This window comes from Typha angustifolia, chromosome 15, assembly GCF_048772165.1.
Source record: "Typha angustifolia cultivar Huaian chromosome 15, ASM4877216v1, whole genome shotgun sequence".
Taxonomy (NCBI): Eukaryota; Viridiplantae; Streptophyta; class Magnoliopsida; order Poales; family Typhaceae; genus Typha; species Typha angustifolia.
Window position 1 is genome coordinate 20638588 of NC_133253.1, and position 16843 is coordinate 20655430.

General features: G+C 39.6%; 2 protein-coding genes across 4 annotated transcripts; one reads left to right on the forward strand and one right to left on the reverse strand.

The window, feature by feature from the left end:
• Positions 1 to 2836: 2836 nt before the first annotated feature.
• Positions 2837 to 7122, forward strand: LOC140778342 (F-box/kelch-repeat protein At1g74510-like). 3 transcript variants are annotated; one of them, XR_012107184.1, is made up of 3 exons: positions 2837 to 3130; positions 3725 to 5220; positions 6595 to 7122. XR_012107184.1 is itself a non-coding variant. In XM_073123008.1 (2 exons), the coding sequence occupies exon 2, from the start codon at positions 3831 to 3833 to the stop codon at positions 5124 to 5126; it is 1296 nt and encodes a 431-aa protein (XP_072979109.1). In that variant the 5' UTR covers positions 2837 to 3130; positions 3725 to 3830; the 3' UTR covers positions 5127 to 5390. The 3 variants fall into 3 exon arrangements, 1 of the variants encoding a protein (XP_072979109.1); XR_012107183.1 differs by lacking the exon at positions 6595 to 7122 and adding an exon at positions 5339 to 5390; XM_073123008.1 differs by lacking the exon at positions 6595 to 7122 and having other exon boundaries at positions 3725 to 5390.
• A 7041-nt stretch (positions 7123 to 14163) lies between these two features.
• Positions 14164 to 16738, reverse strand: LOC140779483 (small ribosomal subunit protein uS4y-like). Its single transcript, XM_073124561.1, has 3 exons — positions 16600 to 16738; positions 15995 to 16376; positions 14164 to 14494 (listed from the first exon to the last, which is right to left on the reverse strand). The coding sequence occupies exons 1-3, from the start codon at positions 16625 to 16627 to the stop codon at positions 14311 to 14313; spliced, it is 594 nt and encodes a 197-aa protein (XP_072980662.1). The 5' UTR covers positions 16628 to 16738; the 3' UTR covers positions 14164 to 14310.
• Between the last annotated feature and the right edge of the window lie 105 nt (positions 16739 to 16843).

Genomic DNA, 16843 nt, shown 5'->3' on the forward strand with positions numbered 1-16843 from the left:
ATTTTCTTCTTTTTGGGTAAACACGTACGCTTTTCTAGAACGTTTCATTAACTTGTAATGTAATATTATTTATTTATTTATTTAACGTGACAGTAAAAAAAAAGGAATAGTAATATCCATATATTTTTGTTGTCCTTGTAAACGTTGGAATTGCTTTTGTACATGTCAGTAGCTTTTTGACCCTGAAGACACAGACAGCAAAAGTAAATAGGCTAAAAAAAAAATCCAAAGCCAAAAGAGAATAAGGACATGAGCTTGAAAAGCCCAAGCACGAAGTACTGAGAGTGACGAAGGGCGTACCTCCATGGTAAGTACTAGCAAGTTCACGCCATGGCAGTGTCGGATAGATGGAGCTGCATGGCCTCGATGTCTTGTTGTCTCTGTGAACGGAAGCCAGTCCTATGTATCACCAATCATTGTCCTTTCCCAGGAATTTAGCCACGTGTACTCCATTAGTTTCTGACGTGGCTGCCACCCCGTGTTTCTCGCCGCTGCCCCCTTTCCATCCCCCCTCCCCCCTCCCCCCTTCGAGAGAAATTCTCCATTTTAAAGAGAGGATATTTTTGCACCTCTAATCTTTTCTAGTCACAATTTAGATAGATTATCGTCGAGTTACGTTGGTTGAATCCGAGCAACTTAAGTAAACATATCATAAAACTATTAATTTCTCTTCTTCTTTCAAATAAGACCTGACCTATGTTGTTGTGAAAGTGTGTATACATCGGTTAAATTAACAGAGTAGTTCACTTATATATCATCCAATGTGAGGCATAGCTTTACGTACTTATCACGAACAAAAACAAGTCTTTACCCAGAGATTTAGATTGAAATTTCTAAAATAATAATATTTGGTCCCACAGAATAATACTCCCATCTCGAGTGTGGCTTCGAATGCATGCACTCGGATCTCATCCGAGTTTACTCAGACACAAAAGTTGAACAGAATATCAAAGTATCAATTATGTACATCCAGACAGATCGAAAGTTAAATTTAAATGTCGATATGTTCCATCTACGGGTGAGTGGAAAAAGTAGGTCGACAGCCAGGCCTCTCTTACCTCTCTTGTTGTTTTTTCTAGTCCCTTTTATCGAGAGCTAATTGTTTGGCTCCATCCTTCTACCTTTCATCACAGTCTCGCATTAATTTTAGATGAGCCTCCAGTCGAAATTACTATACGAAGCTTCAATCCTTTTGGAATTCTTCTGTGAGGAGGCTATATGCAACGCTGGAGAAGATTGAAGCTAGGTACAAAGAACTTGGGGGAAAAAGTAAGTGTGATGAAAGAAATGGACACCTACCTACTGGATTTTGTGTTAGATGCCTTGTAGATTATGATTCCTATATTTAAGCATCTCTCTCGTCATGTGGAACTGTGAAGGATATATTCTGGTAGATTGGGGATTTTTTAAGCAATAACTCTGAGCTCGAAACCTCCAAAATATGGCTTTAGCTTGTCGTTCATGGAACGCAACAATGGAAAGTTTTTAGATGCGTCCAATCTTCTCTTAGATTTGAAACAATGATACATAGGTGTTAAATTTGTGGTGAATATTAAAAGGTACAAGCCAATCTCGCAATCTGATAAAGAAATTATTTTTAAAAAGAACCTTTTTTTAGAAAATAATGTAGGGTGACTAATAAGAAAATTACGAAAAAAGAGTAATAATTCGGGACAATAAAATAAGTGTTTGGCAAGAGGCAGATGGCGCTAAAAGTCGTGCTTATGCGTGCAAGATGAGGCTGACATGATTAGTGATAAGCATCGGTGATCAAATAACACCAATCACAGATGGGTCATCATAGACTTTGGCGATTAAATCTCGTCGGATTAGTTGATGCTGGAGGCGGACAGTGGACCCGGCGCCGCAAAGTCCACGGTGGAGGCCAACTCCGAGGACCCCCCCCCGCACCCGCACCCCGGCAACATTAACCGTCCGATCTCATCGCGATCCCATCACCCGGCGTCAACGGTCGGTGTCGTGACGCAGGACCACCGCAGCTGGCGGTGGACCCGAGTTTCCTCGTCACAGTAGATCCGACGCGAATAAGACGCCACACCAGAAGAATAGAGCCTCGTTGGGATTAGAATAAGACGGTGGATTATACGGTTAACAAGAAGATCTTATCATCGAGGGATTATCTTAATTACTTAATTAATATAAACGAAGGTGACGCGCTTAATTGACCCCTTTCTTTCATACCCCCATTATTCTAATTGTCGTGTACGTAGTCTCAAACGACGGGGAATAATACGTCTCATTGGCAAACTATGTTTAATCTCCTCGTTTAATTGACCCAATACCGTTTCTTAGATAAATACGCGTTCTACTTTTTACCCCCCTAGAAAAAGTTAAAATTATAACTTAAATTTATCACACGATAAGATCATCGGAACGAGAGAAATTTCTGCACGCAACTACCTAACACGTGTAAGCGTCTAGTAGAGAAGGTCTGGGATATTATAGTTTAACTAATAATTACTAGTGGAAAAATCACAAGCCCTATTATCTTAAATTATAATAATTCTAAAATTTGAAGGAAAAGTATGAAGGATAATTTAATTCTTATTAACAATGGAATACAGCGAAATGTGAAATAAGGAAAAAAAGAAACTGCGGGGAAGAGAGAGAGAGAGGAGAGTCGACTGATGACGCTGAGAGGGGAGAATGAGAGAGGGGGAGAAAGGAACAGTTTGATGTCGTGGGACCCAGCGGTGGAATTTTCTATCAAAGAAATGTAACTAAAACGCATGAAGAAATAAAAAAAGGGAATAATTTTTTTTAAAGTTCTCCATTGTGATATTAATAATAAGAGAAGTGGGAGGGAGGGGAGAGGAGAGGAGGGAGGGGGGAAAAAAAAGAGAGGGGTCAAATCGACAAACAGCCACCGATGCCCAACCCAACGCTTCGAATTTAAGGCGTGGGCTTCAGAGAAGAATCGGAAGGACCAAAGAAGAAGAAGAAGAAGAAGAAGAAGAAAGAAGAAGAAGAAAGAAGAAGAAGTAAGGGAGAGTGCCAGAGATTTAATAGGGAGCGGTTGATACATCATATTTTTTGGACCTATAAAAGGGGAGAAATTTAGTAATTCTCAATCGTCAGATATCCCCCCTTTTCGCCTCTTAATCTATCCGTAAGTCCCATCTGTTTGCCCTTTTTAAACCTTGAATTTTAGTTCATTTTTGTGGCTTAGATCTCTTTCTATCTTCCTTAAGAAGTGGTTTTAAGGGGAAAAGGAACGACTTTTATTGCTCGGTTCGGTTTTCTCTATTCGGATTATTTTGGGGTAAATGTTTGGGTCCACGGTGGTTTATGCTCCAGGAGGACTTTGTCGATTTTTAGGTATTTGTGTTTGCTCTAGGGTTTGATTCATCTTTCTTGTTTTTTTTTTTCTGGGCGATCTTTTTTTCGTTTTAGGTTTTTTTGGGTCTACAAATCGTTGGTAGGTCGACTCAGTCTATTGCAAATTTACTCTCTTTTGTGTTCCTGGATCTGCTATTGAGCTGTTAAGTCTGTTGGAAACCCTTAAAAAGTTTGATCTTTTTTTTTTTTTTTCCTTGTAGGATTTTTAGATTTTGTTCGGATTATATTGATTCTGGATAGGAAGTACTCAGATTAATATTGTTTTGATTTTTCTCCTTAATCTAGATCACTCGAGCATTTTGGCTAAGATAAGAGGCTTGGTTTAATTGGTTTCATTGTTGGTTGTTTCATTTCCCGCACGCAGGTAGTGGATTCATAGCTCGAGTTGCTCAAAGGCAGGCCCTCGCATCTTGTAGCGGTGATTGCTTTGCGAGCTCTTGAGCTTAAGCTCTCGATCCAGCTCCGGTGATATGTTGGAGGGCCGATCTTGTTTGATCTCGAGGTCATTACCGAGCTCCTGTGAGCAAGAATCCAAGTGGGTGTACATGACCTACCACCTCCTCGAGATCACGAGCAACAAACGCCCTATTACTGTGGAGCTCGGAGAACAAGATGAAGATGGAACTGCTAAAAGACCGAGGAACCCAAAGAACCCAGATATCCCCAATTTAGAAGAGACAGGGTTGCCTGTTGATCAGTCTGATAGCCAGGGTGGTGATTGTCCCTACCCCAACTCAGACTCCCTCATTAACCAAATTGGCAGGGATAACTCGATCAACTGTCTTGCTCGTTGCAATCGCGTCGATTATGGAGCCCTAGCATGTCTTAACCGAGGATTCCATTCCGTAATCCGGGGTGATGAGCTCTACAGGCTTCGCCGGCAGATGGGGATCATTGAGCACTGGGTGTACTTCTCATGCAATGTCCGCGAATGGGAGGCATATGATCCTAACAGTGGGCGCTGGATGACCCTCCCAAAGATGCCTGATAATGAGTGCTTCATGTGTTCCGATAAGGAGTCACTGGCTGTGGGAACCGAACTCCTTGTTTTTGGAAAGGGAATCCGTTCCCATATAGTACTGAAATATAGCATTCTATCGAATTCTTGGTCTACTGGTATAGAAATGAACTCCCCTAGAAGTTTGTTTGGATCAGCTAGCCTTGGTGAGAAAGCCATTGTGGCTGGTGGTACTGACTTTTATGGGAACATACTGAATTCTGCTGAGCTTTATGATTCTGAGAAACAAACTTGGATGACGCTTCCTAACATGAATAAGCCTAGGAAGATGTGTTCTGGTATCTTTATGGATGGGAAGTTTTATGTTCTCGGAGGCATGGTTAGTAGCACAGAGTTGCTGACATGTGGAGAAGAGTACGATTTAGAGAAAGGTACTTGGAAGGTCATACCAAACATGTCCTCTGGGCTCAATGGTGCACGAGGCGCACCTCCCCTCGTCGCGGTTGTTAATAATGAATTATATGCAGCAGGTTATGCAGAGAAGGAGGTGAAGAAGTATGATAAACAGAATAAATCATGGGTCACTTTGGGAAGATTGCCAGAGAGGCCTGATTCCATGAATGGTTGGGGCATTGCATTTCGGGCATGCGGTGAAAGACTCATAGTCATTGGTGGTCCAAGGGTGTATGGTGGAGGAATGATTGAACTCAATTCGTGGATACCCAAAGAGGGGCCGATAGAGTGGAACATGATTGCCAGCAAGCACTCAGGGAGCTTTGTTTATAATTGTGCTGTGATGGGCTGCTGATTTTTTATGACGCTACATTTAATGCGCATTTTTCAGTTGAGAATGTGCAGAATGTATTGTTGAAGGGCATAAAAATACTGATTCTGCCTAATGGGTAATCTCTGCCTTTTTTGTTTTGAAATTTCAGATTCTACTCAAGCAATAGAACATTCTCTTTTGTGTACTTTTAACAGTTATTCTTGTTCTCCATTTTTCTCTCATTTAATTTGCAGAAGAAGATCTTATACTTCTGCTCATGTCCTTCTAGATGGCTGTTTAATAGCATTGACCATGCATTGAATCACAAGCTAATAATTTGATGGATCCATTTGTAGAATGTCTTGAATTTGCTGATCAAATTTGTCAGGTTCAAATTTGTACCTTGTGCTGTTTCAGTTTTTGTCATATCTGTTAACGTAGAGATTTTAATGATTGGTTTCCCTTTTAGGTGGTGTATGTGATCTAAGATCAATGACCTCACATTGTAGTCATTTCGTGTTTCATGATTGCATAGTCATCCAGCATGTGTCAAACTCAGACAGGTAGTCTCAGTTGGGCAGGAAAAGAGAAGATCTGACACATATATAACAAATAACTCAATTGTTCTTCTTGTAATATTATAAAGTGAATTTATCATCTATGCCATGATTAGAATCTCCTAATTTCAAGGTAATAATTGTTTCTTATATTGGAACGGTCGCACGTAAAATTAAGAGTGATTATTGACATGGTTAGAGATAATTTTCATATAAAGTCATGTCTTATTATCACTAATTTGAGGTATAAGGTCTATCACCAAGCTGCATATCTGTAATCTAGGCCTCAGATCTGCTCAATTTGATGAAACTCTATAACATTGCACAAATTATTTATTGTCCAGTTTCTCTTAAGAAGGTGGAAACAATTTGCTGGAAGGTTTCACAACTAAAGGGCCTAGAGATATGACAGTGTTGACACCATGATCCATATAACGAGTATATATCCAGGACACCTGCATTAGATTGGTTCCAACTGCATTATTTGGTTGGCTTGTTCTTTTTTTTTTCCTCAAGTGCCACTATTTACATTTATTCTCTGTTTTACATCCTGTCACTGAATGCTGAAATATTCTATATTCTTTTTCGTTGCTTTCCAATTTGAACATTTACTTGTTGGTTCTTATCATGGAGTGCAGTAAGAAAGCGTATCTTGATGGACATTATACGTTGGAATATGATAGATGATATTGTATCAGCAAGATCTTCTTTCAGCTGTCGACAGTATTAAATATACTCTTAGCTTGGCAGAGTGTTTCATAATCTTGATTTCATTTCCTGGATGTTCTCAATTGATTGAGCATAAATCAGACCGATGTTTTGAGTTTCTCTCTCTTATGTAGAACGAAGTCTTTCTGAGTTTTACTAACTTTTCAAACACTTCTGTGCTTCTTTCTTCTCTATTCTGCTTGATCAAAGCTCCAGCAGTAATTCTTTTTCCTTTTTCTAACCAGTGACTTGTCTCATGTCTAAGATCGCCGCTGCTTTGATCATAGCCTTTTCTTCAGATATTTCATCGATTGTGGTACTGAAAGTCTGGTTATCCTGTGATTGAAGCTTCTAGTGCCATTTTGATTAGTTTGACATCTCAATGTTTTCTTTTTTTTTCCCAAGACAAATACTTTGGAATGTAACAAACCATGGCTTCATGTTTTAGTTAGAAGTTACTGTGTGGCTCATGCTGGTTCTAGCAAGTGTACTGCTTAGATAACCATGAAAAAGCCCAGCAAAGGAATTGTCTGAAAGAAAAGAAAAGAAAAAAAGAATCGGCGAAATCAGTGTACACTTATGTATTTTGTATTTACATCCTCTTTAGATTCCTGTGGTAACTGTTGTGCACTTCATCAATTGTCAATTATGTTGGTTTTGAAGATTCATCTGTCACTTTCCTTTGGAAACACATGAACATACACATCAGCATTGGGCTTGAATAGAAGTGGTAGCATATCTTAGCATTGGGCTTGATACTTTCTCTTTGTATAATTGGTGTACCCAACTGATGTAATTAAAACTCTGACGTGTATCAATCTCATTCTACCAGCCATGAAGGATAATTTGACATCAGAGTAATGAGGACTTGGTTCAAGTTAAATACTTACATAGATTGCAAGGTTTTTAATTCAGTAGGATACATGCAGTCATCCCTTTTCATAGGAATGCCTTTTGTCATGATGTCTCTTCTCTGCTTAGCTATTGATGATAATATTTTGGTAAGAGTTTGGTTGGTGAAAAAGATTTAACATGAATAAGGGGTTTATATACTTTTGCACAAGGAAAAAGATGTCATAACTTTATCACACCTTATGCACATAATCATACCCAAGCAAGGATGTTACATGCATCATCATGTTATTCTTATCTTTATTCAAATTACTAAAATATTAATTTAAATATTTTAACAATTTTATTTCATTTTTTATATTTAATATAAATGAGCTTTTAGTAATTTAGGCGGATTATGTGTCAAAAATCGCACCGTACCAATTTAGTCAAAAATACAAAAACTAATTTAATATAAAAAGTTTTATAAGATTAAAGTAATTTTTAGTATAAGTATATAAATATATAGATGAAAATATACTTAACCTAAATAAGAGATTTTAGAGAGATAAGGATCAAAAGAGAAGAAGTCGAGATGAGATGAAGCATGAGTTTTTAGTTTCTCCGTACATCTTGGAGCAGGTGACCAATTCATACCGAGTTATACTAATCGGATTGCTTCGGAAAAAGGTGCCGGCCCCACCGTTGTTCCCCAGATCGAACGGCCTAGGATTAGCGGGATGATTAAGGACCACTGGGAGTGGGAGTTTTATTAGTCTGGTGTACTAGCAGACACCTCTCGTCCTCTGCTTAGGGCCTCCTCTTCTCTTAAAATTCGAGACTGCTACGAGTCTACTACCACGGTAAGCGTGTACTAATAATATCTTTGGGTAGAATCTAAAATAGTTTGACTTATTTATAATTAAAGTTGACTCATATATCTAATTTATATGTCTAAACTTTAATTAGTCTTACCACCTCTCTACTAATCAATTAAAACAAATAAGAGTACTACATACCTGTGGATTTCCCTTTTGAACCACAAATATTTCATTGCAATATTCAATCGGATAACTAGACTTCTAGTTAAATAGTAGATTTATCCATAGTTTTGTGGATCCATGTATTCTATCCTCTTGGAAAGTCCAGCCTTAATTAGGGATAATACGTGATGGATAAAGTGGGCTTATTCGTACGTGAAAGCCGAAATGGGCCAGGCCTGATAACCTTGATGAAGTGGGCTTACTCCACCACATCTCATCTCCATTTCCCCAAAGAAAATAGAAAAGAATAAGCTTAAAGCGATTGATAAATTATCTATCCCTGGCATTAAAAATGGCAGCAAATTAAATCCACAAGGATGAGGACCACCGGATCTTTCTATGGTCCATACGGAAAGATTTTTCACAGGGTACACATGAACCTAATACTTGGACTGTATTAATTACTTGCAGTAATTTTCCTGGTTGTGTTGGAGACCTGACCCTATCCAATTATCCATCCATGCCTACAGACTTACAGTTATTTGGTTAATTATTTTGGAGCTATTTCAGAATAATAAAAATAAATAAACTTTATATCTCCTTATACAGGCATGCACGTGCTAATTAGAATACTCATATAATATACAAATAATAATTTTTCTCATACTACTCCAAATATTATAATTAACGCACTCCAAATCTTGTAAAAGTGTACCATGCTTTTATAAAGTAATTTAAATACATCTAAATTAATGGATATGAATATGGATATATATTTAACATACGTAGTAAGTAATATGCATACATATAAATAGTAGTGGATGTTAATCCTAGTGACCCGTCAGTGAGTCTTGTTAGGGTATTGCCGGTGTCGTGCTAGGGGGTGTCATGACCCAAACACTGGCACGTTTTGGTGCCGACGCCCGGGAAGCAGCCCATCATGCATTCCGGGTCCTCCCCACCCCCATGCAATCACGTCTAGCTGACGTTGACCCCACATTCACTGTGACGACCCTATTGTCCCTTCACCTATTCCATCCCCCTCTCCAATCTTAATTAGATCCATCCATCCATCCATCCAAGATATTACGACTAGCTGCTGCTGCTACTACTACGACGACATAGAAAACTATTTCATATATATATATATATATATGACTAGCTCGTAATAGAGAAGCAGCTGGGTGGGTGTATCGAAAGTTTGTTTCATTTGTGATGTGAATCCAACACTTATATGTGGCATGGTCCTCCCCCATACCAACATGGCTTTGTCCCTGTGCATCACACACACACACACACACACACACACACACACACACACACACACTATCTATATATATATATATATATTATATACTTGTCAGGACTACTCTATTTGGACCCCACTTCTTCTGCTAACCCTATATATGACCTATGGAGCTTTCAATTTAATTGGTAGGGGAGGTGCCAATCTTAATTTTCATCATCATCTGTGTCATTTATGCAATTTATAAACTGCATTAATTACCTCTTTAGTTTTTCTAGGATTAACTTTACACACTATTTTAGAGAGAGAGAGAGAGAGAGAGAGAAGAAAACGTAAAAGAAAAAAGAAAAAATTACTCCAACTGCTTATAGTTAAAACTATGTATTAAATGAATACAAACGTTACGCCGGTTCACATTACACGATCGAACAAGAAAACCAGACCACATGATCGTCAGTCATCCATAAACACGCCATGCACCGTCACGTGGTCGTACAGAGTGTCATCTGGCCCACGTGCTTCGGACCAACAGGCGCCATCCCAGATCCACGTCAGGATCCAATTGGCCTACCACATTGCCACATGTTTTTCTTAGGGTGATCGAGCTACCTAGTCGTTGTAATCTCCTATTATATACTACATATATATATATATATATATATATATATATATATATATATGTATATATGTCTCATTAACTAAACTAATAACTTAGAGATATAATTAAAACTGTGTTGCGTGACAGGTCTATGGAATATGACAAGACCAAGGATGCAGACTTTCTCAGACAAAAGGGTGACAAGGGATTTCTTTTGGATCTAGAAATTGTACGTCGATCAGCTTTACGTCCGTCGATCGAAACCTGTATCTCCTAATAAGATGAGAGTCTCCATCACCCTGAATTAAGGTAACACCGAGAGATTCTTTGTTGGGATCGATGGATGGAAAAAGTTACTACTGGATTTGTCGCCTCACAATCTAACACTGCTCGATCCCTTGATCGTAAGATTTTACTTACCTGCGACCATTTATTTCTTCTCCACGTTGGTTGCTGAAGCTTAAAAAAGATGTCATTAGTAATTAAGTAGAGCTTCTAGAGTCTAACTTATATGACTTCACAACGGTAGATTAATCTTCGTTCTTAATTCCAAGTTTAAGCTTTAGCTGGAGACACTTACGGCGACTTGACACGTGTCGAGCTGTCATATGGTAGCTATATACAGTAGGAGCCCTATCGTATAGGTCCTTCGACTAGTACAGGGGATGGGTCCATTGGTTGAGAGAGGTGGGAACACGTAGGACCTCAACTGTTCCTAATGTATCCTTCCACGTAGCTTACGTTCCAACTGATCTCTGTATCCTTTCTTCAACTCGTTATCCTCCGAGCCCTCCCTATAAATTAAGTTCCCCATCCTCCCCCTTCCTGTCTCTCTCATCTACACCTTCTTCTCCTCTTCCTCACCTCACCTCTTGCCTCACCTCTTGTCCATAACCCAAACATGTCTGCGAGAAGGTCGAGGATTTCAGAGGAGGAGACCAATGAGCTCATCTCCAAGCTGCACACTCTTCTCCCAGAAGCCCGCCGCAGAGGCTCCAACAGTGTAAGCAAGCAGTTTATATTGCAATATTCTAGTAGATTACTAGCTAGCTACTTCAGTTCAATACCAACCTTCTTGTATTGATTGCATTGGTGCAGGCTTCAGCTACGAAGCTCCTGAAGGAGACATGTAGCTACATCAAGAGCCTCCATCGCGAGGTCGACGACCTCAGCGAACGCCTCTCCAGCTTGTTGGCAAACATGGACGACAACAGCCCTCAGGCTGAGATCCTCCGAAGCTTACTCCGGTCTTGAAAACCGTGTTACCTGTTACCTATCTATCCCTCCCGTGTACTTAGTTTAATTTTAGTAGATCAATTATTAGGAGTTAGCAGCCTCAGCCTCTTTTCATTTAGATCTTTTCTCTTACTTGTGGATCGAGTTGTTCCCCCCCAATGACAACCGACCAACCAGTACTAAGGATATATTAATGTGCTGCTTCAGATTCTACTTGGTTCTTTTATATATATAATATCTCCATTACTAGCATAGCTACTATTTTTTTTTTCAAAAAAAAAAAAGAAAAAAAAAGAAAGAAAAAGAAAACACTGCTCAAGGTCAACGTTCAACAATAGGCTGCCTTGCATTGCGTACAAACCGTTCTCATACTCCCTCGGATATCATTAGCGAACTCTTTTCTCGTTTGACTTGTGACTTATAAAACTCTTTTCGCAAAGACTCGGAGCCTGGTCGGCATAACCTAAGCGGCACCAGCGGAGCAGCACAAGCGAGTTCCGGATCGGTGATCGCGCGGATCCGAAACAGCGGCGGAAGCCGGGGAATGGATGGGGCTAGCCGTGGGGTCCAGTGGGATTACGTGGTCCCACGATCCATTCAACGGACCCCGCGATCCCAGGAGTTCGTTGAATAAACGGTTGCAAAAAGAGGAGATCTTAGATATATATATATATATAAACGAAGAAGGTTTAATTTTTTTTCCTCTAAAAAAAAAAGGGATTAATTTTCCAAGTCTGCCCTTGGGAGTCGGACTAATGTTGTACAGTGTGCAGCGAAGGCTAGTAATGGGAAATAAAGGCTAAAAAGAGAGCTAAAGGTCTAAAAGCCGTAGCCTTTGATTTTAGTGCGTGAGTAATAAGTGCTCTCCCCTCTGGACTTGCACGGAAAATTGCAGAGGTAGTTAAAGTTAGGTTCGCACTACGTACTAACTGAGTTTAAACGATGCTGGTCGGTGGAAGCATACGAAAAAGCCACAGTGGTTGAGGCTTTATTGGTCATCTGTTCGATTTCTCTTTATAGTTGAGGCTTCACAGTAAACTATTTAACAATTATTATTAGAGCTTTGTATTCCCTCTAATTCTTTTTTTTTTTTTAAATTAGATGTAATAAAACAGGAAGATGGGAAGGTAAGATATAGATCGAATTACACCCACATTTTTATGAGTCATTTATATACAAAATAGTCACTGTGCTTAGTTTAAGCTCTTTTCAGATAATGAACTCTTAAGATTCTAATAAACTATAAAATATGTTACAATATAATACATTTTATTTTGAAAAAAAATCTAATTAAATTAAAAGAAAAGAAAACAACAACTATTCATTTGGGTAGAGTGGGCTATCAGCCCACAAAACCTAAGGAGAAAGAGTAGGGCTGCGGCCCACCCAACCCCACCTTTCTCCTGTTCTTAGCAAAGAACCTAAGAAGAAGTAAAAAAAAAATAATCTCTTCACGAGTAGGAGAGATTGCTAAATCACCCAAGAGTGGAGGTAGAGGGAGCTGAGGGAAACGCGGTGATGCAAGAGACTTATTGGCCAGTGCGGCCGACGGCGATGGGCCCACTCACCTTGCTCGGCGGCCACAAGGAGAACCTATATGGCAACCGGAGTACGAGCATGTAAATGTTTAAACTTGTCAAGAGTAGAAGGACATCGACGGCGGTCGCTGGACGCGACCTCGAAACCTGCTCCCCCTAGAATCTTGGAGATCCCACAGAGCGTACCTACCGTCGAGCTTTACAAGGTGGGAGAGATCTCCCCGGACAAGCGGGACACTACTCGAGTTTGTCGAATTTCTCCGACAAATACAAAGCACAAGAACCGGAAAATTATGACTATCGAAGCAACTAAATTGAGATTAATTTAAAGTGAAAACAGAAGACTGACTCACTATGGGTTCGGATGGAAGGGTTGGATTGCTTCGGCGATGCTCCGACAGTGTATGCGACGCATACGTCGAATGCCTCACGGACAGAAAAGTGAATCCAGAGGAAGTTGGGAGAAAAGGGAAGACAAGGACAACAGAAAGGGGAGAAACGAAAAGGATTGAGAGAAAGATTTAAAGAAATGAGGGACCTAGGGTTTTGGATTGTCGATCAATCTCCCATTGATCAAGATGCCTTTCTAATTTCTTTTTACAATAAGAGCTGTCGCAGGTCAATCTTTCTGGGCTGGGTTACTTAGTAGCATCCATAAAATAGACGTTTTAAAGTATAAAGATGCATTGGAATCCATTCACCACCTTTTGTTTAGATGCCCCTTTAACATGCACTTCTGTGACTCCTTTCTCTTTCCTTCTCTTCCTAGAACAACCCTTTCTTCACTTATAAATTGGTTAGTTCTTAATAAATTTGACTGGCAGATAAAACTACTCCCATCCAAAAAGGGAGTTTTCATATTGAAGACGTCGCAAGAATGACAAATTACCTCAAGATTGTCGACAACGGGGGTGTTATTCCAGTAGAATTCTTCTCACTGCCCTGTTAATTTTCTCCCCAGACGAATTCGCAGCCGCCTGGGAAAATTAAGAATTCTGGTAGCAGAGCTCCTGCTTATTAGTTGCCTGCAAGCTATAACTCACCTTGGAAAGCCAGACGGTATACGAGATGCATTCAAACAACCAGTGTTCACATCTGCAGCACAAACACGACGATAATTTCCAAATTCATCGCTTGTCATGAGATTTAAATTATTAGTGATGGGCTCACAATTTGAATTGTCTGGCAAGTGGTAGTGATAATAGAGATAGTTCTACAGTGAAAAGTACATCACTAACTCTTGAGCAAAGAAGCATCATCTGGGTGATATATAAACGCATTGCTTGCTAAACCCAATCATAGTGTAACATCACCGCTCTATGTCAGTAAAAAAATACTTGCGAATGAAAACTACATAGAAAACATACTCTGCAAGTATTCAGTGATCTGGAATGAGATATGCTGGAATAAAAATACTATTCTGTTAAGCCAGGAGAGAAGAAAAAAAGACATCCAAAGTCTGAAAATTTCAAAAGCAAAAATTGATATCTAACTTATAGCTTAGTGGCTACATATCTAGTACCAGATGCTCACTCCTCATCTTCTTCGTCACCGTCACCACCTGCTGCCTTCTTGGCTGCAGCCTTTTGGTTCCTTCGCTTCACTCTTCCGGGACGACCTCCACCAAGAGGACTTGAGAGAGAAAAGTCTATGTGCTTCTCAGAATCAACTCTCACCATAAACGATGGAATGTTCACAACTTGGCGCCCCACCCTGCATAAAGAAAGTCAAATATTGCAACAAAGCTAAGGTTCAGATTGGAACATGATATAAAAGTACATAAACTGAACAACAGAGTAAAAGAGTATAAATAGAGCAAGGAACAAAGAACTTGGATGGAATAAAATGAGGATGGGCAACTGAAGAAATCAAGGACAGTTAGTTCAAGCACGACAAAAGAAAACTAGATGATGGATGACAGCATGGAAATACACAATGAGACTCGATATTTAATAAGTAGCACAGGAAAAGAAAGGGAGACTGAATTGAGGATAGTGATTAGCCTGATACTACCTCAAGTCCAACAAGAATTAGATAGTAGATATGGCAGGTCTTGAAACACATCATAAAATAGCATCTAAGTAGATAATAACTGATATGACCAATTTGAAATAGTTGCTCAACAGCACAAATCAAGTAACGAAGAATTAGCGTGAACCAGTAAAGTAGTAAAGATACAAGTAGTGTAGTACAAATCCAAATTGCCAGACTATTAAATTGAATAGGAGAAGAAATGGACTTGTGCATCAGCTATCAAACTGAACAAAAACATCCAAACAGAAATTGGCCAAGTCGAGAATGGTAAATACAAAAACTTTTAGCTATCAAATCAATCTATACTGAGCTTAGTTTGAATCAAAATATAATAAAGGAAATAACAAAAAGACCTGGAGCAATACAACATAATATCAGATGTTTGTGAGTATTTATTAATCCACAAGGGATTAAACACTCCAGTAGGTGAACAACCTCAAGACCCAAAATAGACAACAACTTCATAAGGAAAGAAATTTTTACAACTAGACAACTAACAAAAGCAAAGCATAATATTTTCTGAATACTTGTATATAGATCTGAGTCTTTGAAATCGAGGGAATCTTTAGGATCTTAGTAATATTATGGATTTATGAGACAGTCTCTACTAGTTACCAAAAAAATACGACCTGGCTTTGCATGTCACCACCACGATTAGTTTCATCTTCCCAGCCTTTTACCAACATCTAAAAGAAAAAGGTGAAACCTCCTATATCTAGGAAACCTCAAACTTGCTTGCACCTAGTAAGCAGAGTGAACCACATTTCTAGAACACTAAGGCCATCACGTAGGGCTCAAATAGGGTAGATGTGCCTACAAGCTATGTGGGTGGCGTAGTGTATTCTCCAATAATTATCCAAGCATCAGAAAACTATATCAATTTTTGTTTTCTGCGAGACCCTGATTAGAATCTTCTCACTAGACAATGTGTCTGCACTATCTCGAGACATAACAAAACCCCTCACGAAATAGTATGAGCAAAGAAATTCAGAACTTCTTGGAGAATCAAGAGAAGAAATAGGAACCAATGTAGTAATCCAAAATGGGATTTGAAACAGAAAAGAACCCGTTTTTGATAAATTTGCATTTGTTAATGAAACGCTCAAATACTCAAACCAAAACAAACATGCAGTAGAACAGAATCACAACAAAGTAAATAACTATAGGATTTATTTGTACCTAATGTGGCGCTGCCTGATGAGCACCCTGGCATGGTGAATAGACTTCGCCATCCCGGTCTTGAACACCTGGGTCTGGAGACGGCGCTCGAGGAAGTTCTCAACAGTGAGGGCAAGAACGTAATCGAGCTTGTTCTGTTCCTCATTGAGAAGTCCATAACGATTCATGCGCCGCAGCAGAGCCTCTCCCTCAAAGATACGACGGGGATTCTTCTCGTCGAGGGTGAGAAGCTCCCTCGCGGCATTACGGATGCGGCTTAGAGCATATTGGACTCTCCACAACTCGCGCTTGCATCGCAGTCCGTACTCTCCGACTAGCTTCAACTCAGCGTCGAGCCGCTCCTTCTCGTAGGGGCGACGAGGCTTCTTGAAGGTCTTCCCATCTACAATAACATTAGTAGTAGGGTGAAAACTGCATCTTTTCCACTTAAATCTACACAAGACGTAACATTCGCACCAATAGAAGGTAATGATAAAGTAAAAAAAACGTTGATAAATTGAATAAAATGATGATCTAAGAGTAGATAGAAAAATCTGAAGAAAATTAAAGAGACCGAGGTAGAGAACTGAGATCTAAAGTGAGATCAGAAGAGGGTAAGGCCTTACAGTTGCGGTAGAAGCTAACATGCACCATGGCTGGCTACGCCGCCGTCTCTTTTCCTCTTACTCCTGATCTCCGATGCAAGAGAGATTAGAGAAGGAGACGAAGTGGAGACGGCGGCTCTAAAACCCTAATATAGATGACTCCCGGATGTAACCCTAGGTCACGTGAGAGGCACAGGATAAGAATGTGGGCTGGATGTATCCTAATGGGCCTATCGGGTCCCACCTTACCAAGGGAAGCTTTAAT